The following is a 22,386-nucleotide window of genomic DNA, read 5'->3' as shown; positions in this document are numbered from 1 at the left end:
CACGGCTGTGCCTATATTACAGCCTGCTTTAGCCCTTAATTCTTCTCCGGGCTTAATCTGGAGATTTGTGTGTGTGTGCATGTGCGTGTGTGTAAAATAGATTTATTCTACAAATGAAACGAATGAAATCATCTGGAATGGAATGGATGGCTCTGGGGGACGGGGGATCCAGAGCCACAAAACCATTTCCGGGCATTTATTTAGAGTAACCAGGCTGCTCTCCCAGTATCGCTCCACGAGCACAGGGAGAGAGTCACACTGCTGCACAGATGGAGGGCGCTAATCCATCTTAGCTTCTCAAGGTCACAAGGAATGATGGTAATGACAGAGTTGGAGCTCTGGTTTCCAAATCCCAAACACAGGCCTCTCACCTGAAGGCGACACTGCCTTCGTCTTAATAAACCAGAATAACACATATTCAGTCAAGTGCAAGCAGCTTCTCTGGGGTGCAGGTCTTGATGAACCGGAGACCAGCTTTCTGTGGGAGGCACCCCAGGAGAGTGGACGAGGGCATGCACTCTAGAGACACCCCAGGTGGATTCAAATATTCGTTCCCTCATTTACTATCCACTTGACCTTAGTCAAGTTTCGTAGCTTTGAGGAGTCTCTTTTTCCACATCCACCAAGTGGGAACAACAGTAATACCTAACTCAGAAGGTTGTGTGGACCAAGTTACTACTCATGGAGTCCCTGGCACACAGTAGGTGCTTTAAAGGTGTCACCTATTAATGGTGGTGGTGATCATGATGACGATGTAACTTGCTCAGGAACAACAAAGGAGGCGTAGAAAGCCACTCCCCTTGTCTGGTTCCGTCCATCTATCTTACATTTTCAGAATAGAGCTTGACATTTATTCCATTTTAATGTCAGGCTTACAAAGCACTTTAGAGCAGAGTTGGGAGAATGCAACCTTACAAAGACAGGAGGTTCATTTTTCACTTGCCCACAGGCACTGAGCTGTTTTGCTATGACACTACCTAAGCATTTTTCTAAGTGATTTTTTCAGCCACAACAATGAGGAAGGTGTAAGAAAGCAGTCTCTAAATTTTAGCCTGTACTTCTTCAGGTGAGGAAAAAGGATGCAGAGAAAGGTTACACACCAGAAACTTGACTCTAAGCAGACATTAGTGATGCCACACAAATGCATTCCCCGAACGCAGGGATGTGTGACCCCAAATGTCAGAAGAGCGGCGCCCTCTGCCCCCACCCTCGCCCTCCCCGCCTGTCCCCCTCATGACCGTGCGCACCGTCTGCGCCAGGCACCGGGTACATGGTGATGAAGAAAGGCCAGTCATGACTCAGAAAGGTTTTTTCTTTTTTAAAAACATTAAACAAATTTTTAAAAATAAATGGGAAGAGCTTCTTATGGAAAAGAGCTTAAAATTAATTAGCAACAGCAAAAATCCAGCCAATCAAAGAAAAATCTGTAAGAGGGAAGATTTTGCTTTGAAGGCAGATGATACCGCTTGACGTACTGAAAAATATTCTCCCAAAGGAAGATGTGCTCTTTCATGGGCAACCCTGTCCCCATTCCTATCAAGACACTCATTATCTGTTTCACTCCTTGAACTTTTTACTCTTGGCAAGCCCTTCACAGCTCCAGGTGCTGGCGGTGCAAATTAGCCTCCAACACAAAGCAGGTGAAAGTGTTTCACTGTGACTGGCCAAGTCATTACAGTGATTGTAACTACCAAGCATTAGCCTCCTTCCTTCCTAAAAGTAACACCTCTTCACCCAGACACGCACTAAGACAACAGGCCAAAGGAAAATGTTTTCTTACCAGTGAAATCTTAGTTCCTCAATATATGAGATTTCTACAAGAACAACTTTCAAAGGCAGAGGGGGCACTTTCAAATATTTGAAATGTCATTATTTTTTGGAAGGTGCTGAATGCCAGGATTACAAATCCTGGTGATGATGTAGCTTGTTTAAACACAGCCAGCTCCAGCTGTCACAGCTAATCTAAAAAACACCCTTCTGGGCTCCGTGAGCGGCTCCTTCCAACAGCCAGCAGCCGCCCAGGTCTGCCAGGCGTCCCCCTGCTTCGGAGAGCAGACGCTCAGCTGGCGCTGCGAGCAGCCCCGCGTTCTACTCACCATGGTGTCGAATTCTACAGAGCCCACGATCCGAGACACCTCGTCAAACTCCTCGGGAGACATGGGGAGAAGGTTGTCTGTGGTCTGAAGTCGAGAAGGGTGACTAAAACGGGAGAAAGAAACAGGAAATATTAACATCTACACTATGAAAGCAGGGGTGCAAACAGTCATTTCATCTTTGACCTGTGACTGAAGCATCACTTCAGATTTTGACTTCAGGTAAGTGCGTACACTTGTAAAATACATTTGAAAAAACACAGGTCACAGAGGTTCACGTCCCCAGCCCAGTCCCTTGGGAAACACACTGGACTCCAGAGACGTGAGCAAGAACAGCCAGTCTGTACCCTGGGCCGCCTCTGACTGTGTAAACCTGGGTGCGAGAGTTTGCAGCACATCACCTGCGATGACAACACCTGGAGGCTGACCCTGGCCCGAGAAGCAGCAGGGAAATGTCTGGGGAGTCCCTCATCCCTACCTTGAGGTGTGTATGCAGATAAAGCTGCTCCAGAGTGTTTTTACATGAAGGCTACATCCATTCACCCCAAGACAGTGCTGCTGGCCAAATAACTGACATTGACTTTTCCAATTTTTTTTTCTACCTTTTACAAAATGAAACAACAAAATCAAAGAAAGTGGAAAAAAAAATGTATCTCAATCATTACTCTGGCCTCTTCTAGATCAAAAAGAACTGCTTTCCCACTCTGATCAATTTTTGTTCATTTTATTTACAAGTTTTCAAAGTATCAGTTTGGGGAGAACTTAGATACCTTAAATACAACTTCGGGTTTTTTTTGGATTTTGGGGGGCTTTGGGGGTTTTTCTCGTTTTTCAATAAAGGCAGTAAAACGCTGACTGGCGGTGACACCGGGGTCTCTAATTAGGATCCTTCCAGCAAGTCCAGCTGTGACGGTGGCTGCAGCCATTACCACGGAAAAGCAAAGAACGAGCATCTTCAACAGGCCCCAGCCGGGAGCGCGGCTGGTGTGGGGCCTTTAAACATGGCACTCTTCTCTGTTCACTTACACTTCAGACACAGAGATCAGCTCCGTCTTGATGTATCCTGTTCCTTTGGGGCCATCAAGTTCCATAGGTTCTGGGGCTAGAAGCAAACACATCGTGTGCACATTCCATGAGAAGAAATGACACAAGAACAACCAGCTTCGTCTTTGATCAAGACTGTACTGCCTTTCCTGGCAGTCAGGTCAGCCCCCCTGCCTGGGTCACCTGGAGTTGTGGCGTGAATGCAGAAACAATCAGAAGAAAAGGGGAGGGGCATTTAGCACAGAACCCAAGCTTAATCAAAGGGTTCTTTTTCAGAGGCTTCAAATCCTACGGAAGTTATATCTGCGTGTAGACGTACAGCGTGTGGAATTAAACCCTGTCTCCTGCAAACCTCTGGACAACGATGGAACAAGAACACAACCACAGCAATGACTGGGCTGTGCTATTGACATCAGGGCCATGGGGGCTCGCTGGCCCACGTACCTTCCTTTGGCCTGGAGTAGTACTTTCCAAAGGCATGGTCTTTATCAATATTGGGATACAGATACTTCAGGGGATTCTCTGGAATATTTTCAGCGGCCATGACCTTGTAATTGCGAATAATATCAGGGAAGGTAACAGCAGAAAGTTCTTTCTTTGTGTACGGTTCAACCGCGTGGAAGTAGGGTTCTAGAAAGAAGAAAAGCACAGTGAGTCCCACAGACTATCCGAAAACAATGGAGGCTTGAAACAAAACATTGCAAACATTGCAGAGCTTCTGGACTTGAGAGAACCTGGTAAGAGCGAACCACAACCTAGGAGTTACAGCACAGAGAGCAGCCTGCTTTACTTCTAAGCAAATTATAATCCTTTCTTCAAAACAGGAAAAATAAAGGCAGTCATTACTCTGAATAATACTGCAATTGTCATTACTTAAATTTGTAAATCTGGCCAAAAGAAATGTATTAACCACCTTTAAAATAGCTAATTACTAACTGGGTCATCTTGGCTCAAGCCACAGATTAAGTTACTAGAAGATAAGCTCACTTTGTTTTTCTTTTCACACAGAAAAATGAAAATAAATGATGACAATACACGGAAAGCAATTTTTAAACAACAAAAAAGACACTTTGCTATCTCTTTCTCTAATCCTTAACGTAAAACACCAGTTTAAATTCACTCCTGGTCTAAGTCCCAGACTCCATTTGAATCCTGCTTCCCAGCAGATCCAGGGTCTCACTTTTGGGGACAGACACTCCAGAGGCTGCTGTCTGGTGCTCTGGGGACCCTGCCCTAGAATTTCGGACTAAAGCGTTGTAGCCAGTGCTGCCCCCCTTAAACTTCTCAGCTGCCAGTGGTTTGCACGTAGGCCCAGTTTGCCAGCTCCACCTCTCAGCAAGTGCAGGAAAGAACTGCCAGGGAGAAGAAAAAAAGAGGGCTCTAATCCCGGCTCCCCCACTCCCTTTTTTTTTTTTACCAGAAAAAGAAAATAAATAGAACTAGAAAAGTCTCCCATCTTTTTGCATCTTCCCACTGAAAAGCATAAGTCATTGAACAAATTCATTTTCCCTCCAATCCTTCAAACAGAGCAAACTAGAAGCAACAGGGAAAAGTAACCGGTTTGGCTTTATCATTTTCTCATCTCTGCTGTTCAGCCTCACCCTCAGAAACCTGTCTCATAAAGGATAAGGTTTTCAGAATTGTCTTGCCATGGATGCACTTGGTTAAACAGAAACCCAAACTATAACCCAGACAGACATGCACCTGCCCTACGTGAAGGCAGGTGGAGGGCTGTACCCAGTCCAAGGACCCCGCTCACAAAGCCTGCCCTCATCTCTGCACATCCTCGTGGGACTCCCCTCCATGGGTCTGGAAGCTCACACCTGTGCACGACTGGATTTCCTACGAACCAGTTGCCGGTCATACCGACTCATCCTTCATCTACAAGTAACCAACCTGACAAAAGGGAAAGAATTTGGCCTTGTCTTTTAAAAACCGTCATTTACACAGTATATTGCAGGCAGTGCATCCCCGATATTCATGGTCATGTATCAGAGCCTATCTGGGAGGCTCAGCTGGGGGTAAGTACATGGGCTGCAGTTTTATGTCAAATCTCACTATCTCTATGAGCTGACCTGCAGCGATGAAGGACTTTCATGTCCTGAATCAGTGTGTGTAGAGGCGCCCTGGCTTACCGCCTCCATTCTGGGACCGCTCCACCCACGTGAACGTGATGGCCCCTTCCCGGCAGCTCTCACTGAACCGCAGCAGGAACGTCCCCGGCTGCTGGTCCTTCAGCAGCGCCCGCTCTCGCTCCTTGCTGATAAAGCCCACGATACACCTGGATGTGGAAAAGGACTGACGTTCAGTCATGACTGTCATGTTCACGTTAACTTACAAATCAAGACGACCTGCAACTTGGCAAAAGAACATCAGAGAAAAATGTATTGACTACATTAGATGCTTTAAAATCTATCTAACTGACACTTCAGGAAGCGTTTCACTCATACATATATATGTTGAAGTCCCCAGAAAAGCTCATTAACATGGTGCCAGCAGGATGCTACTGATCATCAATAAATATTCGCTGGAGTAATGAGCCTTTCATTTTCACTTGGTGATTTCAAAGGTCATAAAAATGTCTGAATTTATGCATCCTTTACAGTGAAGAAGGCTCAGACAATCTATTTTCATGTTCTAGACTTGCTGAAACATCAACTAATCCTGGGAATAAGACAGAAACAATTTACCAAGTTAAAGTTTTTTCCTCCTTTCTTGGTGGCAATAAGTAAGTGCTCAAGAAATTTTTGTTGGATGCATGAATGACACTAAGGGTTTTTTAATTTAGCTTTAAAAACGCATGTACATATACTACGAAAGTGTAAGTTTAATCTTATCAGGGCCCGCTATCATGAATCTCTGAAGGGACAGCCTATAAGCACCTGTTTCTGTGAGACACACACAAGTCTGTCTGGGTCAGGCCAGCCTTGCAGTAAGGGAGCATGTGCTCAACATATGTTTCAAAAATACATCTATCAAAAAAATATACATCTCTCAGCGGCCCTTACCCATCATTCCAGAGAGAGAGCAGGTGTTTTTTAATGAGTTCAAGGATGCTTTCGATCCAAAGCCAGAAAGGAAAATTTTTATCATTTATATTTTCCTGCAAGTATACAAATGCACACATTAGGAACCAAGAAATCCTAAATAGTGATGTGTACGCCTCCTCCCCCCATCAGATTTTAGTTTGCAAAGACTGCCCAGCTGCCAAAGCTAGCCCTGCCCCCCCAAGAGCAGTCTCTCCGCTCTTATCGGCGCTCAGACACCAAGCTCTCCGTTTCCTGAGCCGGGCTCTGCTTCCCTTTCCAAACAGTAGCGACCCAGCCAGGGAATGACCTCCAGGGTGAATCACGGAACACAGGCTGCCTGCCTTCGTGCTGGTAAAACCCGGTAGTGCAAGCCTGTCAGCACTGTCTGGTGACCCCGGGGGTCTGACTGCTACCCACGGCCGGCCCCGCTGCCTGAGCAGGCTCGGGGAAGCTGGCGTGGCCCCACAGGCCGGTCACCCCGGCACACAGCACACACAACTCGGGGCTGGGACTGAAACGCCGCCAGGCCAGGGGCCGGCATGGGCAAACACAAGACTGGCTTCAGATACGAGAGAATGTTATCACACAGGCAGGTGCTTCCTGTCAGACTCACACTTGGAGACTAGCCTTCTGCGGAGGAAAGTAAACAGCTTGCCCTCGGGGCTCCGTGGGCGAGAGGAACAGGCCAAAGTCAGCACACAGTGCAGTCAGCACCGCGGCGAGAAACACGGCCACCTCCGGAGAGTGGGAAGAACTCAGTACAAAGCCCAGACAGCACTCACCTTACAGAACCGCGTCCATGGGATAAGACCGTCGGGGACCGCACTGGGACCTAAACAAACAAAAATAAGCTTTCTCAGGAAATGGACGTTGATTCTGAAGCTCTGGCTGGATGGCTGCCCGACACTCTACAAGGGAAGGTTGCACGTGCAAGGCTGACAGTCTCAGATTCACTGATGCTAATGACTTGCACTCTCGGGAGAGGCCTCCGTTTGGTCCCTCCCTGTGCTGCATCATTTCCCACTGCCTCCCTCTCCCTCCTTAGCAGTCTCCTCTCCCACTGACCCTACGGAGGTTTCTCCCATGTTCAAACTAAGACCAAGATCACCCCTAGGTGATCTATTTAACTGACAATTGACTTTACAAGCTTATTTTAGACATTAATTAGGCATTTCTCTCAGCCCTCCTCCAATCAGGACATGGGTTCAGGCAGGCTGATGCAAAGCAAAAGCCAAGTGGGAGAAATGAGAGAGGGGAAGGGATACTAGGGGTTCGCAGCTACACAAATTGAAGTGGCCAAGGCCGTAGAGGTGGTGAGCCACCATCTCCCTTCACAGAGAATCACAAGTAAGCCATTCCAGGCAGGAGAGACACCTGTCTTAATTCTCACCAAATAAGGGAATGGAGTAAGGAGATCTCTTACATTTTTATGAAAGAGCACGGGACCCCCACTGTGACAGGCATCTGGCCAAGAGAAGGCCGTTTGGTTAGGAAAAGCCTGCAGGTGTTTGCAGTTCATGCAGTGTGCTATACAGAAGGTAAAACTGGAAAAAGGTGCCCGTGGATTCTTAAAGAAATAGTTCAGATACTCCCATTCACTGAAGATCTGACTTTGGGACCAGCAGGTCTTAGATTTGCTCAGTGTGGAAGACTAGTAAAATCCATGATGTTAGCTCCTGAAAGGAAATTCTCTATCATGACCTGGACCCTGCCCATCAGGCAAACTGCTGGTCACAGGCACCCTCCTGATGTGGACAGTGTCTCCTTCTACCTGGACCACCTGATGGAAGAGACTTGGGTGTATGCTGTGCAGTGAGAGGCCCACGGCCTTACTTTTACCATGTTGGGGCTTACTTTTTTCTCCCCAAGATTAATAAGACTTCATCTTTCTCAAAAGGAACTTATTTTAGCCACAAGTAATATATCTTGCATAATTCAAAAATCTTTTCCTTAGGAACCCTGCTCAGAAATGTTAATATGAGATAATGGAGAAATGATCCATTTAAATCTTTTATGAGGTCTCTATCTTCTTCTAAGGTGAGGCATAATTCACACTTAGCTATAATAAACAGCAGATGGAAAATCCAACAGATTTTAACACTCTTCAACCTTGAGCAAAACAGAGAGCAAAGAGGGGAAAGGAGCAAGTCAAGATATTTTTATAAATTTCAACTTTTAGATACATAAAAAATTAATATGCTCATACCAAGAAGTTTCTCTCCCAGCATGTTCAGCTGGTCCACATTGAGACCTCTTTTGGTGACAGAAGAAAACTGCCAGCTCAGCACCTCTGAAAGCTGAGACCATCGTGCACAAGGTGGGTTCAGGAAGAAGGACAGATTCTAGAGAGAAAACACCCAGAAGCTAAGGGCTACTGGAAAGCCATCAGTCACAAGCTGGACACTGACACATGAGGTCTGTGCCAAGGTTCAGTTCTAGTCTCTGTGACACACAGAAGTTTTCGCAGTGTAAGAAGAGAAATACAGTTGATTCTCATTATTTGCAGATTCACATTTGTGAAGTCATCTACTCACTAAAATTTACTTCAACCTCAAAATCAGTACTCATGGTCATCTGTGGACACACCCATGCACAGAGCAGTGAAAACTTTGAGTTGCCTGGCATGTATATTTCCAGTTAAGGTCAAAGTTATGCTCTGCCTTCCTGTTTCAGCTCTCATACTATATGAGTGTCTTTTTTGAGGTCTTTTTAGTGCCATGGGTTTGGTGGTTTTTTTTTGCATTTTTGTGTGTTTCCTGGTTGGTGATTTCATTTTTAAAATGCCCCCCAAGTGTAGTGTTGAAGTGCTGTCTGGTGCTTCTAAGTGCCTTATGGAGAGGATGCATGTGCTATATAAGCTCTTTTCAGGTGTGAGTAAAATGCTGTTGGCCGTGAGTTACAATGTTAATAAAACAAATATATTAGGTAAGGGATCTTTAAACAGAAACACACATAAACAAGGCTATGTATTGATCAGCTGATGCAAAGGATGTGAATCAGAGGCTCACAGGAACCTAACCCCTAGGTGTAATGTTCAGTATTCACTAATTCAGTGTTCACAGTGACTTTAAAGAATGTAAACACAGCAAATAACGAGAATCGACTATAATTAACCAACCGTGAGTACACACACTCTAAGACAGGAGCATGCTTGTTTAGCAGATGTACCCATTTTTTAAAAAGAGTAACAATAAAGGACCTCCTTCACAATAAACGTTATATGAAATCATCTGTTTCCTGAGCTTATTCACATGGAAGGAAGTTTCTAATTCTCATTTCTAACACATACACATGCTTCGCGTTTCCGCAGTTCCTCGGCAAGGCCACTCAAGTTAGGTCACTTCTCCCTCAACACCCAGCCCTCAGGGGCTCTTCCCGACATGCAGAAGCTAGAGCCTGCAGTCTCTGGTTAACCCCTGGGATGAAAGGAGATGTGTTTTCCATACCCTGGGTTCTGCCACCAGCATGTTGTACCACAGGATGGAGGCCCAGCCGCTCGGGAGCTGGCTGACATTGGAGATCACCACGACAGGCAGGGAGGTCGTCTACAAGATGACAGAGACTTTGAAGTCATCCGAATCACAGGAACATCACCTTCAGACCACCATGCAGCCTCACAGCTAAGCAAGGGACTCTCTGTACATCTGCATATATTTTACGCTTGAAAACTGAAAATGTAAAGTTACGTTCTTTTCTTTGTAGCTTATCTTTGATATACCTTTTCAGTTAAGAAATAAGCTTTAATGCTTCATATAAAAAATTAAAACAGGACACCTCAACTGGAACATTTAGCTTGTAGTATCTGAAATTCCATTCAGTTCTCTAGCTTCCTGAACCATTAAATCAATGTCAAGATAGTATTGGCTGAAAAAAGAAAATCACCTTTTTTAGCAATTAGGTAAGTATGTCTAAAATAAAAATTGAGAAATAAAAATACATGTAACAGTTTAAAGTAAAAATAAAGTTCTCCACGTCTGGAACAGGTTAAGTCTTACCTCAAGGTCAATGACCAAACCAGGCTGGCACAGCTGGGTTTCAAAACTGAGAGAGTGAAGCTCTTCAGTAACGATGAGAGGACCCTTAAAAGAGAAAAGGGAAACAGAAGGAATATGGTGATTCATCCACTGATCCTGCAACTCTGAAGAGCCTCCTAAGCATTTTTTGCAACAGGCTGCAGAAAGCATGAACCCAACTAGCTGCAATTCAGAAGATGATTCCAGTTTTCGGTAACCTATTTTAGATGTAGTTATTCTGAGTATCTCAGTGTTCTCTCAAAGACAGAATTTCTGATACTTTGGCAAGGATTATGGATGAAGGTGAAGAAATGTCGACAGGGAAACAGCAATGTCTACTGGGTTTATTCCTGACCTACAGCTTCCTGATCCTCAGCCCCCTCTGCCCAGCACTGCCCTGCCCGGCAAGAGCTGCACACCTGAGGCAGACGGGGGTGGGGGTGGGTTGGGGTGTTGGGGGTGGGTGGGTTGAAGTGCACATGTGTTCCAGGTGTGATTATCTACTGGAAGGGCTGATTTGCATAAGCCTGGCAGGTCATAAAGTGCCTTGGTTTGGGCAGAAGTGTTACAGTGTTCAAAGTGCCTTCAAACATAATATTTCACACGAGCTTCACAACAACTCAGAACCAGAGAGGTGTGGCTCCCATCCCCACTTACAGGAGAGGAAACAAGTCCTGGGAGGCCACAAACACAGCAACAATCCAAACCAGGGCTGCTCGGCTTGTCCTGGCGCTGCCCCACACGACCTCTGCTGGCCGAGGTGGGGAAGGACAGCCCACTATATAGGCACAAAGGACAAAAACTGTTCCAAACCAAGGCAACTCCAGGCATTTTGTCCTCTGCTCATCGTAAACAGTAACTCTTCAAGGATCCGGCTGTAAAAAGGAAACTGATAGAAGGATGATGACATTGAGTAGGGGATGCAATGGCAGGGCACATGCTGCCTCTCTGCACAAACTGTGTCCGGCAGGGCAGTCATGAAACTGGCCTCTAGTTCCAGTTCTGACAGTAACTTCCCGTGCACCCCTAGCTAAATCCCGCAAACTTCTTGTGATCCAATTTCCTCACCTGTGAAATGTAACGCAAAAGCTCACCACTGGGCTGTGAGGGGCCAGTAAATTCACATGCAAAATCATTTGCCAACCACAAAGCACTAGCAGAGTGTTTCACCATTACCACAGATACACCACGTCCCACAGCTCATTCGCTGCTCTTCCCTGCTGGGTCTGAACCCCTCTGTGAGGTGTCTCCAGCCACCAGGGCTACTGGGCCACTGAGCCAACCTCACTGGACAGGTCTGCTAGTCAGAGACCAATCGTGACAGAGACTCACCTCATTAGTTCTGGCACCAGCATTTTTCTGTTCTTTCAGTTGCTACAAAAAAGAAAGGATCTTAGTACACAGCACAATAATCATCAAGTTGCTATTTTCATCTACAGATCAAACCAAAGTCAGGACTTAGAATAAAGGAGGCAAAATATTCTCAGAATGCAGATCACGAGATGAAGCGACCCTTGTGTGGGTTCACAAGTGGAGCGCCTCTCCCCAGCAGCCTGATGCCAGGCGGACACGGCGGGCTCAGCAGGATCCCAGGGAACGGCATCTCGCTAGCTTTTCCTGAACCATCCCCCATCACCTCCATTAGCCGTTTCAGGCTCCCCAGACTCAGGGCACAGCTCCTCTGTCTCCCACTTCCCCCAGCAGAGTCTCCCAGACTAGGTCCAGTGACTCCAGCCCTCAAAGACTGTTCTTAGAAGGACTTTGATCCCTGAGGCTTTAAGCGAGCAACGTGGAGCCTCTGAGAGCAGCTCTGGACACCCTCCGACTCCCAAGTTGGACCGAGGCTCTTGCACAAGGTCAAGCTTCCTAACTGTGAGTTTGCTGACTCACAAGATGTTGCCAGCAAAAAGGGTGCCTTGAACAGGGAGCACACAGGGCCCCCAACACACATCTGCAGAACAACTGGCCACCCCAGGGTCTTCTTGGAGACAGGCAAGAAGGCACCACCCACTGAAAACCCCTCTGCTGATTTCTGCTGCCTGGTGCCCGGGCCCTACTCCTCTGGAGACAGAGGGCTAGACCCAGCAGTTGTGGACAAGATGCCAGGAAGGAGGAGGTAAAGAAGGGGCTGAGAGCTCCCTGGGGTCTGCCGCTCTTGGAGGGGTGAGAAGGAATGGTCAGGATGTGGAGCAGTAACAACCTCTTGAGAAACTGCCAGAGTCTAGAGCAAGTCCTGGAGGAACCACATACAGATAACTTATGTGCACACTGGTTCATGGAGTATTTTACTGGGTTCACTGCTCCCCAAAGAAGGTGTCTCTGGAAGAGAGAGATTGGCAGAGCACACAGGGAACAGTCCTGGGATAAGGAGGAAGAATGAACATTCCCCAAGCCGCCAGCCGCAAACTCTAGTAACTCTTCCCCTGGGGGCCCGCCCACATCACACAGTGCACAAGGCGCCACTCTACTGTAGAGCAAGTCCTGAGAGACAAGATGTAACAAAGAAGGGGGAGCCGGTCTCCCTACCAGGTGCCGGAATTCTGCCGCCAGACTTCCATTGGTGGACTCCTCCATGTTCATCACCTTCGTGTGAGTGCCCAGAATGTTGAACTTTCTAAATCTAGACAACACAGGGCAGAAGTATGTAAAACGCTTGGAACTATTAAACACGCAAAGAAAGAAGATAGTAAAATATGGTGCAAAGGACTTCACATACCCTTTTACTGTATTTCTCTCATTTACATCTCTGCAAAAAAAAAAAGAATATATAACACATATGTGCATTTAAAATTTGAAATGAGCTTTGACAAAAATATAAAAGTCGGTGTGTAAAATCAACATCAAATCTATAGCTGTGGGTTTTCAGCCCATTCCCTCACTCATGCTCTCCCTCCATCAGCCATACCGGCGCTGCCAAGTACTGCTGAGTGACCTTAGGCATATCAACCATGTGGGCCTCACACTTCTCATATGCACATCGTGCTAACAGCACCAACCTCACGGGTTACTGAGAGGAGTAAATGAGTGGGTGGGTTAGGAGCACAGAGCACACCCTCAGCAGACGGAAGCCTCAGGTACCACTATTTCCTGAGCAGTTGCTCACTCCGTGCAGGCGCCGTGCTAAGCACCAGGGATTCAGTAGACAACACTGCTCACTCTGCAGGGACAGAACTTAGAGGACCTTCTAAAGTGATAGCTCGATCCTTATTTTTGTTCTCTGTTAGTTTTAGTGCTTTCAGGGAAATACCCGAATAGTCAATTACTTGGGGAAACTGTCAAGCTGAAGTTTTAAATCTGAGGTTAAAATCCCGAGAGACCTTGCATTTTTTTATAAATTCAGTGATAACTTTGTCATGTTCTGGACAAATAATGTATCTGTTAGGCACAGGAGAAGGTTAGAGACTGTTAGCACACTCACAGTAAATGAGTTAGCTTCCTTTTCTATCTCAATGAGAAGTTCAAGGTTTTGTGAAAGACAATCACTGTTAGCTATGAGAGTGACCGATTTTCCCGTATAGAAAAAGAAAAAAAAAAGAATTTACACTTTATAACCATGGAACCTTTGTCACGACCAAGAAGCCAGCACTGGTATGTGACTTTCAGCTACCTTGACACTTCATTTGGACTTCATCGCCTCCCCACAGCATCCTTGTCTCGGTCCCAGGACCCAACATTACATTTGTTTTTTGTATCACCCCAGCCTCCTCTGGTCTGTAACAGTTTCTCACATGTTCCTTGTCTTTGAAGTTCCTGACAGTTTTGAGGAGCACTGCTCTGGTATTTTATAGAATGTCCTTCAATTTGAGTTTCTCCAGTGTGGCATCTCATTTTTTTTAAATTGTGGTAAAACATACATAACATAAATTTATGATTTTAGCCGTCTTAAATGTACAGTTCAGTAGCATTAAATACATCCACACTGTTGTGCAAAAAAAAAAAAAAGAGAATTTACATTAAAAGGAACAGTGTGATACAAAGCTACCTTGTTAAAGCTAAGAAGAAAACTCAAAAGTGGGACAGAAAAGACAAAAGAGCAAGAACAAACTGAGAGACTGAGTTAAGCAGAGTGTGGTAAATTGCAGTGGCCACAAACCCTCTGCAGCTCTGTCTTCAAGAGACAGAAGGTATTTATTTCCCTGTCCCTTGAATCTCAGGGGACTCTGACTTGCTTTTACCACCACAATGGAGGGACGTGGAGCTGTGCAAGTTCCAAGTCTGGGCTCCCAGGCCCAGCACACTGCTGCTCTTACCCACTTGGAATGCTGTTGTCACATGAGAAAGCCCAGGCCAGATTCTCTGAGAGCCCCCTTGAGAAGGGCCCAGTTATCCCAGCTGAGACCTCAGACTTGTAAGGAGGCTATGCTAGACCACTCAGTGACAAGCAAGGCAGCCCAGACCAGAAGGACCGCCCACAGCCCACAGAGTAAAATAATACGTTTTTGACTTTTAAGCCACTAAGTTTTGGGGAGATTTGTTACACAGCAAAGATAACTGATACACAGAGAAACCAAGGATGATAGCAGGAAAGACAAAGCCACTGACTATGCTACTAAGAAGAATACAGTTATAGGAATGGAAAGAGACAAAAAGCCAGAGGAAAATGACCTGGATTATCATGAATGGTTTTGAAACTTAGTAAACTGGTATGTTACACACACCAACGAAAGCATTAAATACATTAAGGGGAATGTCGGGAGCTAACCCATCTTGTTCCTTAATGTAAGTGGCTGGGTCACTGCTAGTCCAGGTCCAGGGTCTAAGGACAAAACAGGATGAGCTTGCTCCATTTAAACCCCACAAGAGACTCTGCCCACTCCTGGGTCCCTACTGAAGAGACAAGCATGAAGCTGGCAGGCTCCACACAGGCCCCCAAAATGCCATCAGCTTCACACCAGAAACATCCCCACACTGGCCACAAACTCACGGCACCTGGAGGATCCTCAGACTGAGTCTGATCAAGAGCCCCTCCTCTGGGGCTGGCCTAGGAGGAGGGGTGGTAGCTACCTGAAGACTTGATCATTAAAAAAAATATGCATAAAATGCACTCATTCTTTGGGTCATTTATTGCCTAAAAATGCACAGGCATCTTGATACCAGCTCTAGGGGAAGCTCCCAACATCCTGAACAGGAGGTACTGATTTAAATTTGCTGGGATCACTTACAAACAGCCCCCGTGTATCAGCCCATGTTTGGATAACAAAACCAGCATTTCAATAGTGCTTATATCTTAGATAATATTAAAGATATCTTACTTATCAAATAGGACTTTGACCTTCAAATTATAATTCAGCTCTTGCAATTTCACCAACAGTCTGAAAAGAAAAATAAGCCATTGTTACTTTTAAAAACTATGCCAATTCTCTATCAACAACCATTTCAATAACCCTCATCCCATCCAGTTTTTGGTTATTACAAACAATGGAACTGACATCCCTGTATGTCTACTTGGATTTTTTTTAAAATGTATTTGTAGGATAAATTCCTAGCTATGAAATTACCAGGACAAAACTACAACATTAAATTCTGAAAGAGAGCAGCGCTGATTTTACATTCCCACCAACCGTTAGTGAGGGTACCTGCTTTCCTACACAGCCTCGCCAACGCTGGGTTTTATCAAAATTTCTATTTTGGCCAGTTCTATAGGTAAAACATAGTGAACATTACTTTCTACTAAAACTTGTACTTAATGCTTGTCCTATTCGGACAAAATGAAAATTACCACCCATAACTGGGGAGAAGGAGGCTCACATCTATAATTGCTCCAGGGCGGTATGGAAAGATGGAAGGAAGGAGACCTCGGCTGAGATGCAGATATGCCTCTGCTCCAATGAGCTGAAGACTTTGGGCAGGAGCCCCCCACTAGCCGGCTCCATTTACTGAAGCAGGTGATGGGATTAGACTTCGAGCCCCAGCCCTGCCAGCTGTGAGTTCTAGGACCCACGGGTGCTTCAGTGTGGTGCTGGAACACCAGCAGCCAGGAAGCAGCACCGTGAACCTAACTCAGCAGCATCCCGGAATAAAGGACTAGGGCCAACTCCGGAGGCAAGTCCAGCTCTTCAGAGTCCAGCTGCTCATCAGTAGAGGAATAGTTAAATGAATGTAGCCCACGCAACAGAAGAGAGTAAAGCCGTATGTTCTCATGTGGAAACACTCCTGTCAAGGAGAGAAACAGGTTGCCAAACACCAGAGACAGCAGAACCTTAGTTTTTAAAAATGAAATATTGTGGGTCACATATATTTGTGTGTGTCTATGCAGAAACAAACTATACACATGTAAACACAATGGATTCATTTATATATTTGTGTAGACATGGACAAAATTCTAGGAGGACTGACATTAGGCTATTTACCATGGTGGTCTATGGATATTGAGATCACACACAGCTCTGAGACTCTGATGAAAGATATGAACACACTCACCAGAAAAACGTTCCCCTCATGAGTCCACATTCACAACACACTGTGTATAGTTCCGGGGGAGATGTGCAGCTCAGGGTATGAGGGGATAAAGATGCAGGGAACTTTTACTCTCAACTACATGCAGCACTGTAATTTTGAATTTCTTTTGACAGTAAACGTTCATTACATTTACAACTGGAAGAAAATCAGGTATCTGTGTATGTATGTACACATATCTGTTATATTTCTAGTTTGAATAGAAAAGATACTCTTAGATATTCTAAATAAGAATTCATATTAAAATGCCTACTGCAGAATTACCTCTAAAGCACCCTGCCTAACAGTGCTGTGAAAGGAAGTTGGTGCAAACATCCTTCGCGGTAGGAGGTGTAGGGGCTACACCTTCTCTTTCTTACCTCAGCTTCACAGTAAACTGTACTCCAGTCTTCAAGACCAGTGGCCTCTGAGGATGAGTGGGCATGCAAGGCTGCCTTTCCACCACAAAGGAGCTGTAAATTCCCAGCAAAGAGCAAATTAGCATTTCCATGAATGTTGACGCAGTAAAAAGTTATTTTCCAGACAGAGAAGAGGGGGTTAAAGGGCACAAGCTAAAAACCAGTTTGAAAGAGTCTAACGAGTTGGATGAATAAAGTGAGGTTTTCCAGTCAGTAAAGAAATCCCCACATCTAACTTGCGCTCAGCAAAATCAGAGTAATTGCAGTGACCTGTGATGCTCTTCAACAATGAAAACCCTGAGTTGGATTCTGTTCATTTACAAATCTGCATTAAGAGTCAAGTTTGCTAATTAGACTTTGGTCTTCACAACATATACAAATGTCAAATCATAATGCTGTACGTCTGAAACTAATATGTCACAGGTCAATAGTATGTCAATTTAAAAATAAAAATAAAAACAACAAAACAAAAATAAATTTTACTACAGTTGAAAATGAACCATGTACCCACACTGCTTATCACCGTAATTTTAAATTGATATTTTAACATCCTTTGGAAAGTTGCTCTTCTTCTAGTAAAATTTAGTGGTATTTACTATCCAACAAACATTTCAAAACATTAATTTTCAATTTAAAAAAAGAATAAAATTTGCATTCCAAAACCCAAGTAAATATTCTTGATTATTTCAAAATCCATCATCCAGGCATTCCTGTTTGGACATTAGCCACAGGGAACAAAAGACACTTTTATTATGTCAAGTTAGCATTTTAAAAAATTGCAATATGAACTCTATTCTTCTACTCGGCACCATTTATTAATCTACTATCTACTATGCATGTCTGCAACACCTCCCCATGGGTGAGGCACTGCATAAGGCCCTGGTGGGGGAAGAAAATGACAAAGGTACATCTCTGTCTACTACGACTTTCCACTTTACAACAAAGATAACAGAAACACACAGACAACTATGTAAGAAAATCCAGAATGAGGGAAGGATAAAGAGTGAACCATGCAGATCTGAAAGGGAGGCAGCATCTGCCTGGGAACTCTGAGACTTCATGATGAGACATAAGCTGAAATGTTCAGGATGTGCAGTTTTGAAAAGAGGTACCAGAGAAGGCTCTGAGGCCGAGGAAACACTGTACAGAGCGGCCTGGAGAAGCAACGACCAGAGTGGGCATGAGGTCAAGTCTGCCTGGAAATGGGGCACATGGAGAAGCTAATTCTGGAGTGGCTGCTGAGGGCCAGGCTGTGGAGGTGGCGCTTGGGAGTCTGGCTTAAGGGCTCCCCTCAGATTAGTAAGTGATGAGAAGCCAGACTGAACTCTGCTCTGGGACAGCGCAGGGTCACAGGGATGAGTGAGGGACCATTTAGGAGACTAAGAGTTCAGCAGAGAGGACTTCACAGTTTGAAACGTGACGAGACCACAGAACAGGAATGAGGACAAATATCAAGAGGTTAGACAGGTCTCGTTACAGACCAGCCACAGGAGGACACTGGTTACCAGCCTAGGTGGTCATAAGAACGATGGGCCATTGGCATCAACAAGGGATTCAGGAAGACCTGATTCAGGGACGCCATAAAAAATTTCATGTAACCTACTCAACCCTTCTACGTTACCAGAATTACCATAAAATTTTCCTTGCAAATCATAGCAAAAGGTACAAAAACATCTCCCTCAAGTTACCTCTGAATGAGCTGCTGGAAGAGGCTGAAGGTCCGGTCCCATAACGCTTGTTTGTTTTTCGTGATGGGGTCATGTTCGTAGGTATATTTCTGCTCCAGTTCCTCCAGCTTCTTCAGCTGCTGACGAACCTGCTGCAGACTCTCCGCAACTATGGTGAACCTGGGAAGGCACAAGCCACAGGGGTCTGCATCAGAGGCCATCCCCAGGCAGCCCGGATTGAAGAGAACCGCAGAAACCAACATGTGGTCTTTACAGGCGGCACACAAGGTTATCCGCCCAGCCGGCGCTGCAGGGAGAAATAGGGAGCAAACCTTCTCCTGGTGTAACGAGTTGTTATTTGGGAGGAAAAAAAAAAACTACTGTGCACTGAATGATTACAGCCCAAGTAAAAAACCTCTGCACACAAATGAGAGGCACCAAAGAGAGGTGGGTGTGGGCCAGGGCTTCTGGGAGATCTGTGACTTCAACTGAGTTGTAAGATAACTGGGGCTTAAAGGGACAAGGCAAAGGGAAGGGCGGAGGCAGAGGACGTCAGAGGTGATGTGGAGGCAGCGAGGGGCCGTGGGCAGTGACACGTGGTGGGGAGGAGCAGGAGAGCGCCGGGAACAAGGTCACTCTCCCCCTACACGGGAAGGAGAAGGCAGGACGTGCAATCAAGACACTCAAAAAAATACGTATATAAACCAAGGAGGACACCCAGCGACTGTGTTCAGGTTCCTCCGTCCTGACAGTAAACCACCAACGGTGGTGCCACCTCTGAGCCCAGCTGGGCTGTGGAAGTGCTGTTTAACTCCCCTGAAGCAATGACAGAAGAAAACCTTCTCCTAAGGGAAAAACATCTTCACTCGGTGGTTTCACTCCTTGGAAAGTTCAAAGCACTGAGCACAGCCGTTGGCCATGAAGTGAGAGGCAGGATAAAGGCAGGTGGGTGAGCTCTAGACGGATTCTAACCCAGTGATTCCCTACTTCGCTCAGGCCACGGCACACAAGAGTGCGATACTCCTTGTACAGCACAGTGGGGGACACCAGAGGGCATTCATGTCCCTGGAAGGGGTTCCTTGTGGCCTCAAGTGACCACTAGGGGACCCCAGCCAGCTGGAGGCCCCGCCGGGCCTCAGAGGCCAGTGTCTCACAAGGCACATGGGGGCACACCAGACTGGGGAGCTGTGTTCCCACCTACAAGAAATTTGGGATATGGACTGGCAATTCAGAAATAAAAACAAGTGGCTGAATATTAATTGTGAATTACAAAAACAGCAATCCATAAAGTAATCTATCTCATGAGCTCTCTGGTCCTTGGGCCTTTCTGTTCCAGGCCACCACCCCTCCTGCGGACTGACTCTACCTTTGCACCCCTCTCAGCTCGCTTCCTTCATCAGCTCTGCAGGCCTCCCAGGAACTATGCGTGCACACCCTCAGGGCAGGCCACCTGGCCTTTCTGTCTCCGGTCTGTCCTCAGACTGCTGCCAGAAATCTGAAAAATTAACCTCCACTTAGGTGAAAAAAAAAACCCGCCTGGCTCACCAGTGCCCACCAGGTAAAGTCCCAGAATTCCCAGCTAGGTGTGGGAAGCTGCAGGAGCAGCTCCAGCCTCTCGCCCTCCTGGCACCCGACTCACTAGCCCCCAACGTGAGGACTGAGGGCCCCTGCCCATGCCGGCCCCTCCTCCCACGCTCTTCCCCTCTCTGGTTCACAAGAAGTATGGCTGCTCACTCCCGAGTCAGGCCCACTTCCTCTCTCTAATCTTCCCTGTGACTCCTTCCTCGTCCTCCATGAGCTCTAGGCGGACCCTGTCAGAGCCCTGGCAACCTTTCACTGAACAGAGTCATTACCACGTCCATCTCCCGCCTCCACACTGAGAGCTCCTTACTGGCAACCACCAAGAATCATTCACCTTGTGTCCCCAGGCCCTCGCCCAGTGCCTGACACACACTGTTTAACAGGTGAATTTACTAGATGGATGACTGAATGAATGGCCCACTGACTATTATTTCATGTAAGCCTGGAAAATGCCTCAAGCTCTTTTGTTTTTAATAAACACTGGGACTCGAGCTGTTAAATGTGTTGTGTGACGACCATGGCACTGGTGTGTTGGCACAGTCAAACGACACATCCCACGGCACACGTACAGCAGGAGAGGAGGGCTCCAAACCAACCAGGACCTGGCTCAACCTGGCGTGATTAACACTGTGTTTTTCAAGTCAGTGTCTCCAGGGCAAGAAGCGGCTGGACTACATCAAAGTCTAAACCAAACTTTCGACAGGATCTGTTTCACTAACACAGCAGGAAGGTGCACACTATGAGTTTACACGGTTAGCGAGTCGGCTGCCAATTTTCTGCTTTGGAGAATCTCACCAGTTCTGCAGCTGATCGAGGCAGGCGTTGGGGGGTCCCCCAATACAGGCACTCTGCTGTCTCTGCTTCCATTCCACCAGTTCATCATTAATCAGGGCTTTCTGAGTAAGTTCGGTGACATTCAACAACTCTATTATTTTGTGAACTACTTCCTAAGGGGAGAGAAAGAAACAAAGTGAAATAAACTCATCTTTAATCACTGAATTTTAGAAGATTTTTTTTTAAGGAAAGCAAATATTCTTTCATCTCAATTGGGGCTGTAAGCCAGGTGGTTATAAAAATAACTTGTCCTCTGTTCTAAACTTCGAGTCCATTATTTACAGTCCCTGGCAAAACCAATGTGTTACCCTGGGAAGTGAATCACTACCTTTCTCTTACTGTCAAGCATTAAATACATCTTCTGGAGTAACATCTGTTCCTGTTTCTGATCATTCTTTGCCACACCATTGGTTTCATGTTCTGTGAATTGGGAGAGACAACAGATAAATATACATGTAAAAGAAGACAAAACCGACTAAAGCTAAGGCTCACATACATTTAGGAGAAATAAGGTCCAAATGCTGTCTGGAGATAGGTCAAAGTTGGTCCTTCTTTAGTCATTATTAAACAAAACAAGAAAAATGTCCTACACACAAAACCTGGACACCCTGAAACAAAGTACTTGCTTTCAGTGACTCATGTAAATGGTACTGTCTGGTTCTTAAGACACCGTCAGAATATTACCTAAATGAATATAAGTGACAAAATTCAAAGTCTCAGATAAAAAGTTGATAAAAAGCATCTCTGTGGCTTTGAAAGAGAAGCAGACAACTAGGAAATAGTAGTTGAAGTTTCTTTCTCTCCTACTTTGATTCAAGTTATTGCTAATAATCTCTCCATATTAACCATGGTATCCTCCAAACAACGCTAGGGGTACGTGGTAGCCTACGTGCTCTACACAATGCACACTTTCGGGTTACTTTCAGTGATGTTCTCTCATCATTAAAAACAAGGAAAACAACAAAATAGAGCAAAAGCACTTTAAAACTTGAGGAAAAGGCTGAACTTCACCTGTGGAGTATATACGTGGAGCTGGAATGTTGGAAGGAACCTTGGGTTTTAGGGCAGGGGAACTCCACCACCTATCAGTCTATGTCAAAGTGGGCCAGGCGCAACGAGTGACGTGAATAACCCATAACCAGCGGCTATCAACTGGGTCGACTTTGCTACCCCAGGGATCACTGGAACGTCTGGACACCAGCTGGGCTGTCACCACTGGGGATTAGGGGATGATTCTCCTGCCATCTGGTGGGCAGAAGTCGGGGATGCGC

The 22,386-nt window shown here is 45.8% G+C and overlaps 1 protein-coding gene across 6 annotated transcripts in view; it reads right to left on the bottom strand.

The window, feature by feature from the left end:
- Window positions 1–22,386, bottom strand: part of STAT1 (signal transducer and activator of transcription 1) — a 100,974-nt gene that overhangs the window by 66,926 nt on the left and 11,662 nt on the right. For 5 of the 6 annotated variants that reach the window (XM_032480157.1, XM_032480158.1, XM_014561016.2 and 2 more), the window contains exons 8-24: window positions 21,444–21,535; window positions 21,077–21,228; window positions 18,722–18,880; window positions 16,995–17,087; window positions 15,432–15,491; window positions 12,896–12,925; window positions 12,706–12,799; window positions 11,512–11,553; window positions 10,162–10,245; window positions 9,613–9,711; window positions 8,373–8,508; window positions 6,949–6,998; window positions 6,146–6,240; window positions 5,273–5,418; window positions 3,582–3,767; window positions 3,120–3,195; window positions 2,097–2,199 (exon numbers count right to left, since the gene is read on the bottom strand). In XM_032480157.1, the coding sequence (XP_032336048.1) occupies window positions 2,097–2,199; window positions 3,120–3,195; window positions 3,582–3,767; window positions 5,273–5,418; window positions 6,146–6,240; window positions 6,949–6,998; window positions 8,373–8,508; window positions 9,613–9,711; window positions 10,162–10,245; window positions 11,512–11,553; window positions 12,706–12,799; window positions 12,896–12,925; window positions 15,432–15,491; window positions 16,995–17,087; window positions 18,722–18,880; window positions 21,077–21,228; window positions 21,444–21,535 (1,697 nt within the window). Of the gene's footprint in view, window positions 1–2,096; window positions 2,200–3,119; window positions 3,196–3,581; window positions 3,768–5,212; window positions 5,419–6,145; window positions 6,241–6,948; window positions 6,999–8,372; window positions 8,509–9,612; window positions 9,712–10,161; window positions 10,246–11,511; window positions 11,554–12,705; window positions 12,800–12,895; window positions 12,926–15,431; window positions 15,492–16,994; window positions 17,088–18,721; window positions 18,881–21,076; window positions 21,229–21,443; window positions 21,536–22,386 lie in introns of those variants that run through there. The other variant, XM_032480159.1, reaches the window with a different exon arrangement.

This window comes from Camelus ferus, chromosome 5, assembly GCF_009834535.1.
Source record: "Camelus ferus isolate YT-003-E chromosome 5, BCGSAC_Cfer_1.0, whole genome shotgun sequence".
Lineage (NCBI taxonomy): Eukaryota > Metazoa > Chordata > Mammalia > Artiodactyla > Camelidae > Camelus > Camelus ferus.
The sequence above is the reverse complement of the archived record's forward strand: the minus strand, read 5'-3'. Positions and strand labels throughout refer to the sequence as shown.